Raw genomic sequence first — 10,070 nt, 5'->3', positions numbered from 1 at the left:
TATTTGCAATGTCCACGTGAATATTTATGTTTTTGACTTTTGGTTAGAAGAAACTAGCAATTTGAACATGTCATCTATAAATAGCATCGACCCTAGAATCACTAAAAGGTGTCGACTTTTTAACAATAAATTATTCATTGAAAATGCACATTTAAGCCAGATGTCAGAGGGTTGCAGCCCTCAAGTGTACCACTCCTGATGCCTTGCCACTTGACAAATAATTTTGTGGTGCACAGTCTAGTCTGCCCAGCTACTCATGATTGTGTAGCAGTTGCTGACATGCGGAGGGCGTCCAAATAAGGCGGGTGACTTGGACCCCACCAAAGCAGTGTCACAGACAGATGGGAGATATTTGATCAGTGGTCACAGACCTTTACACATCCTCAGAGCCAGAAACAAGAACTGTGTGTACAGTATGTGTGAGGCTTTGGGATATCTGCTAATTTAGTCATCACCAAATAGGAACTTTACATTTACATACAGTGCTTCACTTGCATTACTAATTGCATTTCTTGTGCTGTGAATCAATGACTTTGCATGAATATTCCTGTTTAACTGTTGTCGCCTTTACTGAGAAGTTACTTCAGTGTTTCTCCGTATAAACACAATAATCCATTAAAAGAACTAGTGCATATGACGATAAAACATTTACACAGTGAGAGCCAAGAAATGTGAACGAACACCAACGGCATAAAAGCAGTTTAGATGTAAATGCAACAAAGAGGTAAACAAAATGTAGAAAGGGCAAGTAAATGAAACGGCACTGATGCAGAAAATGAATTCATGGGGATGTTAGCGTGGAAGAGTGCAGGTTGAGTGAATCAGTGTTGCAAGCTACAGTATTTAGTTCAGACTGGATTTACATCTGTATTTCTAATTACTCAGAGAAGAAAAGCTGCTTTCTGTGACTGATCAGCTGTTCAAATTCTGAGTGTGTGTGAGAACATGCATGTTATTCATGCTAAACTCTGAATTTAATTAGATGTAAACACTTTTAGGAATGCATTTGATGAATAATCACAAGGCCGATGCTGAACGTGAGAAGTAAAAACTTTAATTAGCAAAGACAAGAGCATATTCACACAGGCAAACAAACTTGTGGCTGTATTATGTGCCGAAAGCTGTCCAGATATGATTGTAAGGCATGACTATGAATCTTGAAACACAAAAACAGCACTGATGCCATTTGATCATCACACACACACTCTTCTTCCTGTAAAACTGAATTTCACTAGCTAACATAAATATGATTCCTTGTCAACAGTTTTTTCTCGAATACAAAAATATCTCATTTAAAACAAAGTCACACTTTTATGTCCCGGCAATCCAGCGATGCTACAGTAATCTCTTCTCGGAAATGTGGTCTGGACAGAACAAACATTACATTTTCAGAAATGAGAACAGGTCACATTTGATTGCTTTTGCACTAAATCAACACCGGGATATAAAAACTGAAGGACGGTTCACATTCCTCAACTGGTTCACATTTATGTATTAGAAAGAGCTGCATGTATTATGGCTCAAAAAAACTCAGTAATGTATAATGGAGAAGTAAAATGCCCAAAAACCAGAAATAACGGACCTTTTCCAAGTTAGGATTATGCACATTTGGAGGGTTCTTCATCTATGGACGGTTACAGTGGACAGCATTTTCACAAAATGTATAAGCTTCAACATAACAAGACAAATTTTCACTCATAAATTAATGTTTGCCTTTTGTGGTAAAACAATAAGGTTCATCCTGAGTTATTACATTTCACACGTAAAATAAAAGTAGCACACACAAACAAACTGACTGTGTTTAAGCACAAACTAGTGATCTGGCTTTTTAAGCAATCTTCAAAAGATGTCAGTAATTAACAGAGTGGTTTTATATAAGAATTCCCATGGTAAACCATAACAGGACACACAAACTGTAAATATATATAAACCGTTTCCACACACAAAAACGTACACACAAAGAAAGTAGCTGTGTTACCTCAGCTTGCAGCTCTTAACTGATCTGCTATTCTGAAAAGCGTCTGTACCGACGAGTAAAGACAAATGAACACAACTAAGATTTTGCAGTCAAATCCCACAACATTCATACTGAGGGAGAGAGGCACATTGCATGAGCTTTAATGGCCTGTGGTGTTTTTCTTCTGAAGAATACAGACCAGACAGAGAGCTTTATCAGTCTGGAGAATAGAGACGCGACCTGGGGCAGTTGGAGTCCATCCTTGGCGTTAGGTGGTTGAAGGTATTTCCGTCCGGCGAGTTTAAACCTGAAAAAAGCCAAATATAGCACTGGGTAAAGAAGGTTTTTAGGATTTATATCTGGACAAATATGGAAGAATTTTATAGGATTTACTACTTGGCGTAAGAGTAAGAAACGAACAGCCTTATTGGTATTGGTGATGCATATGAACCTCTCCTAAACATACTGTAGCAGCCAGAGCACAGGCTATAAATTAAAACATCAAACACCTCCTGTGTCAGCTTCATTTGCAATAAACTGGAGACTCATGGAGTGGTACAACTCATTCTTTTGCTAAATTTTACATCCAAACAAATTTGCAATGGGTGAGGGTGCATCTCTTCTCAGACAAGAAAATGGTCCTGGACGCTGTCATAACCTCTTCAATCGTTTTCTTTTCTAATTAATTCTCAGTGGAGCTTTACAGCCCAGTAGCATCACAAACTTCTCTTTATCCATTTTAAACCAAAGTGAGATGGAGCTCAAGGACCGGCATTTTGTGTTATATCCTTTTGCTTTAGTCTCTATTTACTTAATAATAGTGACAGTGTCCTACCTGAAGTAGGTGGTGGTGTCCTTGTGGTGAAAGCAGGATGATGAGCCTGTTACCTTAACACCGAGTGAACGACTGCAGGGGAGAAAAACAAATTTAAAACCACTTCATCGAGGTGCTTGAAAAGCTCTGTATCGAATAAGCTCTTGGGAATCACAAAATGTCTTCACAACCTCAAGTGCTTCAAATTGTGACCACCAATGATGAACACAAACAGAGATTGTCCAGTTAGGACAGTTCTTCACTTCTGAAGGGATTTGTTCCTTTTGCTATAAAAGATGAGCTGACCCTGCAGTGCTTTTTGCAGCGCTGGAGACATTCAAAGTAAAGCCTCAATGCCTTGTACACTTATGTTGCAGAAAACTAATTCCATTAAACAAAGAATGACAAGCTGAAGCTGAAAAGAAATGATGTAAATCCTCATTATTCCTCACTATTATACAAAATAATCCAGGTATTCAAACCCTAATTAGTTATTACAGAACCTCAAAATACCTCAGTTTTACAAGCATAGCTTTTCCTAACAGGAATGAGATGACCCACCGATTATAATAATAGCTGTACCAGCCAGCAGGGCGAACAGGGTGAAGAACATCATCTCATAGGAGTTTATAAAGCTGTGCAGGGAGTGGCTGCCCTGCGAGTCCGGAGCAGCAGCTGCTAAGAGAGAGAGAGAGAGAGGTGGATGAGATAACAGGCTGTCAAAACCTCTTCAAAGTGTGGAGAACAACACACTAACAAATATTAGCTATGGCACTGAGGGATAATGATGCTGTCAAAAAGCGGTAATGAAATTTGAAAATTGGACGTGTCCTACAGATGACAGAAATGTTGAAGCATAAATAGAGTTTGACTTGTTAAATAAGTCGTTTAATAAACTAAATATAGAAGATTATTATAATCATGCTGAATCAAGGACAATTCACAGGTTTCCTTTTTTCTATTTTGAATATTTTTAGGTCTGTCACCTTCTATTTGAAACTGCTACACAACTACTATACAATTTTATTTGGCAAGGAAACGCTGTATCGCTCCTGATTAGCAGCTCGGCACCTTGCACGGCAGCCTCTGCCATCGGTGGATAAATGTGTGTGTGCAAAGGTGAATGTGGCAAGTGCTGTGAAGCGCTTTGAGTAGATGATAGACAGATAGATACAGGCTAAATCCCATCTCCAATTTTCATCCCTACCCCTTGCTGTCGAGAGCTTTCTTTCCCCTCAGAACAGAGTTACAAGAGGCAGTGGTTGAAATCTCCTGCTATGAAATGGGACTTCAAGACCCTCAACTGGCATCATTTGTCATCTACGGCGTTTACATAACATATGCAACCGTCTGTAGCTGTGGTGAATTCTCTTGTGTTACTGTGGCAGACCTGGTATTATCACAAGGCTGCTCGCCTTTTATCTGATAGACATAGAAAAGCATAGATGCTTAAAATTCATTCAGAACCACACACTATCAATCAAGTCATCAAATAAAAAAGAACACTGCTTCATTACAGGTTAACGACCCGTGCTGCTACCCTGCCAGTCTACACTGATATTAGAGGAGCGGTACCAACTGAAGCAATTTCACTGCTCGGCTTCAGTTAAGTTTTGGGCGTCACATGGCATCAAAGGAGGGAATGCAACATTGAAATACATCAAAATGCGGTACCATCATGCAAAAATGAGCCATAATAAATGTAATATTAGCTGGCTAGCTAGTTAGCTACCGAGAGATCAGCAAACTTGTAGCGATTGCGTTATGTAACAAAACGGACCATTACACATTGAACGACATTGTTCACATGACCCTCAGATTTAAGCTTCTGAAAAGGGCCATGTACTCCCAACACTTCAACCCAACAAGAATCGAGACACTCTTCACGTAGGCATGAACACGGCAAACGGAGGGGTAGGGCTAAATGGTAGGGGCAAGAGGTGTTTAGGGATTAGGCCCACGTCCAAGTCCAAAATTCTCAGTGTATAAGCACAACAGGCCCTGACTTGTGAAACGTCCAGTGCATGCCCTGTTTTCCTCAGTAAATTGGGCCACTGTTGTTATCTTTACTTAAGTGAAATGAGGAAAAACCTGAGAGCTATGCTGAATGCACAATCATGACAACAAACCATGTGAGAAGTAATGTGAGGAACAAATTAGAATTTTGGAAAATGTGGGATAAAAGGTACAGTATGGCTGTATTTGCTAACAAATTGTGAAATGCAACTGCTTTACAGTAATGTTAGTTTGTCACTCAGTGAGGCAACGGATGCACCAGACATGACTGGAACAATGTTAATTCTACAGTAGTTCAGGATTAGTCCATGTGGAGTGCATTTAAATTAATTCGAACTAATTACACGTTAGTTCAAGCTGCTTCAAACTTGATTGTTTGTAGAGGTGACAGCCCTACTACCTTTCCTGTGACCTCACTTTTAAGCAATGAGACCTTGTGTCCTGAGGCAGAGACTTGTCATTTGTACTGAAGGGATATCTAACCTTGCTTGGCAGCATTGGGATCAGCCACGTGAATCAAAGTGACTGGGATGGTGAGAGTCTGGCCCCAGGAAGTGCTGCTTATGGAAATAGAAGCAGAGAGCGCTGCCTGAGGATCCACAGCGCTGATGGTGTACTTTGAGAAACTGGGGAAGTCATGGTGTACCTCCTTCTCTTGGACAGCAATGCTGGGAGAATTAGACACCACCTAAAGATGTGGAAAAGTGTTATATACATAAATACTTTGTTTGTAAAAGGACATTAATTTAAACAACAGTAAAGATGAAACAATGGCACATTTTTATAAGAGGTTCTGCAAGCAACCATGTTTATCCTGACCTCCATGTTGGACAGAGCCACAGCCGGGCCATAGATGGTGAGCTCAGCTGATGGGTGCTGGTTTGAGAGCAGCAACTCAGTCTGGTCAGAGTAGAGGCCTGGCTCTACGGGCAGCACAGCACTGACTTGTTCCCCAGAGAAGGCACTGCCCTGCATGCCTGCCCTCACCAGCAGGTTGGTCATGGACATGCTAAGCACACGGGTCTGGTGGTCAGTCATTGGCTGCAAGGTCATGGAACATGTGTAGAGGCCTGTAGCAAGAGGAGAGAAATGTGATGGCTCAAGATAAGTTACTTATGTGTGCATTTGGGAAAAGAAATGACTACAGTGTCCCTAGTGTAAATGTTCTCAAGGTGCACAATGCTTTTTAAAAGCAATATAATGTCTGTTCCCACTCAGTTCTATTCTCTGAATTTGTCAGGATCATTTCACAATCAAATGCTCCCATTAGGACCTTAGTGGGATGCAGCTGAGCGATTACAGCCTTGTACACACATAGCGGATCCCCTCAGAAATAAGCCAACAACCTGGGTGAATTCCCAAACTCCAAACATGATTAGATCAGTGCTTTCAAGCAACAGTGGCTCTCTGCAGTTCAATACATCACCTGGACACCTTTTATAGTCTCTGCTAAATTTATTCCAAGAGCAAAGCAGGTATTGATTATGCCCTTGTAAACAGTATTTTCCTGTCCAGCCATGCAGAGCATACGTATAAACAAAGTGCCTACTAGGTAAGGTTTAAAAGACATTTTTTCATTTTTGTTTATTTGGAGAAATTTAGAGTGAATCTTAGAGGGTAGAAAATTATGTGAATGTTAAACCAATTGGTGTTACGGACAGTTAAGAGATGGTCAAGGTAGTCTATAACCAGTACTTTAAAAAAAAAAAATTAAATCCTTTATATAGATGAAAGGAAGAATTGCAGGGAACAAATAAAGCCTGATGCAGTGTATCTGAGCAAAATGAAATGACTCAAGACACATCGCTTCTTTGACCATTAACATGATGTCTGGTGTAAATTCCGATCAGCCTTACCAATGCTGGAATCAAAGCTGGTGTGTGTTTTGAAGACATCATTAGCAGAGAAGTCAACAGCATCGCTAGTAAAGCTGAGATGACAGCTGACAGTGGTTTCTGGCTGCAGCTGAGAAATAGCTTCAGTCTGGGCAGAGGAACAGGTTCCTGCAGGGTAAAGCACACTGGCATGAGATACAAATCATTTGAGCTTCATTACACACAGAGTCTTTAGATTTTCAGTCAGGCAGATACAAATGAGATTATGGATTCAAAGCAAAAGTTCGACATTTTGGGAAATATGCCTAATCGCCTTCCAGTATAGAGTAAAATGAGAAGACTGATACCACTCCTGCATTTTTTGTTAAATATGGAGTTACATCCAGCAGCTGGTTAGCTTAGTTTAGCACAAAGATAGGAAACAGGGGAAACAGCTAGTGTGGCTCTGTATACAGCTAACAAAAAATTCTCTGAAAGTGTCTGGAACCTTTAGTCTCAGTAACTATTTTTCAAGGAATTAAAAGGTACCTTCAGACATTTTTGTATATAACTGCTATGACTGCTGCGTCGTCGGTCCATCTGTGGTATGCTTTCTTCTGTAACATCAACTAATGTTGATGTGTGAAAGCAAAATTACATATTATTAAAACTGAAACAAAATAAAATTCACCAAAACAGCCTTTCTTTGTCTTTTCTCAATCATCTCTGCTTTGGTTTTAATAAATCCTCAATTCACTGAGTAAGATGTGAAAATATTCCTGTTCTACAAACTGAAGCTGGGCCCCACTGACTGCAGTGAGTGCCCCCTGTCAACTGATATTGCGGTGCGGGCAGACTCCCATCAGCTCATAGGGCCACTTAGCTCGGCAGCTAACTGAGCTACTTGCTAATGGCAGTTAGTAGCTAGTATAGTGAGCAGCAGTAAGTGGTCATGTTGCCCCCTATAGTTTTGGAGCTACCTTTGAATTCTTTCTTACGAATACTTACTGATTAATAAGGTGCAATTTGGCTACCATAGGATAGAGCCAGACTATTCCCACATTTTCCCAGTCTTTGTGCTAAGCTAGGCAAAGAGGATGCTGGCTGTGGCTTCATACAGACATTATGTTATTTAGCTTCTCATTTAATGCTCAACAAGAGAAGCAAATTGATTTTTATTTTTTATTTCCGAAAATGTTGAACTATTGTGCCTTTCTAAATCAAATTAGTTCAGTACCAATGAGGTTAGTTCCTCTCTCTCTGGTGGTGAGTAGGACCTTTGTCTCCTTGCCGTTCTTGACAGGTGTAGCCTGCGCCATAGCTGCTGTCCTCGTAGATGCTTCTACTAGTACCTACAGAACCATACGGAGAAAGAAAACAGCAAATAAAAAAGAAGGTTCAAGTGTGTGCCTGGAATAATCACATTATAAATTACATCCACACCTAATTGTTCACATCAATCACAACCGGACTGTCAGTGAAACAAACTAATTAAAACAGCTGAGAATATAACAGAATATAACATTACTGCTGCTTCTATCAATGTCTCATCTCACACTGTTTAAGAAACATATCCATTCAGCTCGTAAGAATGAATGTGAGCTTTCTGTTTAAGATAAAATACGTTACTCTCATCAATTCTTGTCCTGCCAGTCGGAAGTATTCATATTAAACTGCAGGTTACATTCAGCTCACGAGCAGGAAGGATGGAGTATGGTGACAGTTAGACAAGACAGAGCCAATTAATCCTTTTCCAAACTCCATCATGTATGAGAATCTCAACAGCAGTAACATCATGCACACACATTAGTGTGATGACTGAAATACTATGCACCTGTTGTGAGTTTATTCTCGTTATGATATATTGCTGAAGGACTGATACAGTATGATGCACTGATGGAGAAGAGCATAATCTCTGCAGAGTAGAGATGTCAAGAGTAGGAATAAAGAAACCAGAGAGATGCGCCGTTTACATAATTGGAACACTCCAACTGGTTTCTTTTAGCTCATTCATCACAGCCATGAAGAAAAGGGAACCGATATACCGGAGTATACAGGGTCTGTCAGTGAAGCATTGCAGCTGAGATGGTCATTATTTCCTACTGATAAAATACCTCTGTGTATGTTTTCAGAACACCAGGTATCTCGTAGTACACAGTGACCGTCCCAGAATCTCTCGCTACTGCTGCACCACTTTTAGGGTCCACCTCAAGAACACCATTAGCAGAGGAGCTCCAAGTACCATGAGCACCTGCAGAGAAGGGAATATAATACACAGACAAGAAAAAAATAGACTTAAAACTAAATCGTCTTATGCAAGATTATATCATAAGGATCTCTTCAGCCAAGAAAGGTACTATAATTCAAAGGGTCTTAAGATAAATAGATATTTAATCCTTGAAGAAACAATTCAATCCAAAGCCATCTTTACTGTCAAAGCTGAAGGCAATTCTTCATTAATTTTTCAAATGTTTGTCCTTTGCTCTTCCTCTTCTGATCACATACACAAAAACACAACACAGTTTGAGCGTTGGTGAAAAGAATAGGTAGATCTCTCACCATCCGAGCTGGTCAACTGGGCATTGAAACAGACCACATCGCCCACCACCAGTCTTTGGGCCTCATATGGGTAGATGGCATGCTTGACAGGTATTGGAACGTAGTCGGCCACACCCAGGTTTCCACTGTCCCACACAGCAAGAAGAGTGAGGCCTACATTGATGGTCCTCACTGTCAGAGTGTGGTTACCAGGCCCGATCCCTACCTGTACCAGGTCATCCCTGCAGGACAGAAGAGGGGTGCAAGTTGAATTATGGACTAACTAATCATTTTTTAAAATCAATTTTTAACTTAACTTTTAACAGAATGTGTTCAACAGTTTGTCTTTTACTATGACTTCTTTTAGAATTAACTTTGTTTTCATACATATTAAGGAGGCTACATGTTAATTTTAAAAATACACAAAACTCAAATAAAGAACTTTTATTTTAAACATGTATGTTTTAGGAAAAACAAAGAACATAAACACAAACACATAGTCAATGCCCTGCATTCATTTATGGGAATCTATTTCTATCCACAGCTCAGCATAGAAACACTGTCTGGGGAAACAATACATTTGTATTAAAAACACTGTTACTTTGGAGGATACACAATTATTTGTACAAAACTTAAGACTGCTGCAGGCTCATATTAGCTTCAGCTGAACTATTTTTATACAGAATGAGGACTGTGGATGTTGTCCCCCTTCAGCTACATTCGACAAGATTCCAACACCTTCTTTAACATCAAATTCAAGGACTTTGCCACTACCTTCCTGGCCCAATTCCCTGAAAATCAAGGACCCAACACAGCATAATTTACGGTATGGATCAAGATTAATTACTGCTTATTTACTACTACACTGGGAATATTGATAACGAGGACTAGCAGGCTTCACAGAAGCTCAGAGACAAGAATTAAGAGAAGG

At 40.0% G+C, this 10,070-nt stretch overlaps 1 protein-coding gene across 1 annotated transcript in view; it reads right to left on the bottom strand.

The window, feature by feature from the left end:
* Nucleotides 1-1,034: 1,034 nt before the first annotated feature.
* The window catches only part of nup210 (nucleoporin 210), a 28,275-nt gene continuing 19,239 nt past the window's right edge, over nt 1,035-10,070 (bottom strand). Inside the window, exons 32-40 of the mRNA XM_073471120.1 lie at nt 9,161-9,381; nt 8,716-8,852; nt 7,839-7,953; nt 6,644-6,790; nt 5,607-5,857; nt 5,271-5,475; nt 3,333-3,449; nt 2,793-2,864; nt 1,035-2,264 (exon numbers count right to left, since the gene is read on the bottom strand). Of these exons, the coding sequence (XP_073327221.1) occupies nt 2,842-2,864; nt 3,333-3,449; nt 5,271-5,475; nt 5,607-5,857; nt 6,644-6,790; nt 7,839-7,953; nt 8,716-8,852; nt 9,161-9,381 (1,216 nt within the window). The 3' untranslated portion in view covers nt 1,035-2,264; nt 2,793-2,841. The remainder of the gene's footprint in view (nt 2,265-2,792; nt 2,865-3,332; nt 3,450-5,270; nt 5,476-5,606; nt 5,858-6,643; nt 6,791-7,838; nt 7,954-8,715; nt 8,853-9,160; nt 9,382-10,070) is intronic.

This window comes from Pagrus major, chromosome 7 (genome assembly GCF_040436345.1).
Source record: "Pagrus major chromosome 7, Pma_NU_1.0".
NCBI classification, from domain to species: Eukaryota; Metazoa; Chordata; class Actinopteri; order Spariformes; family Sparidae; genus Pagrus; species Pagrus major.
The sequence above is the reverse complement of the archived record's forward strand: the minus strand, read 5'-3'. Positions and strand labels throughout refer to the sequence as shown.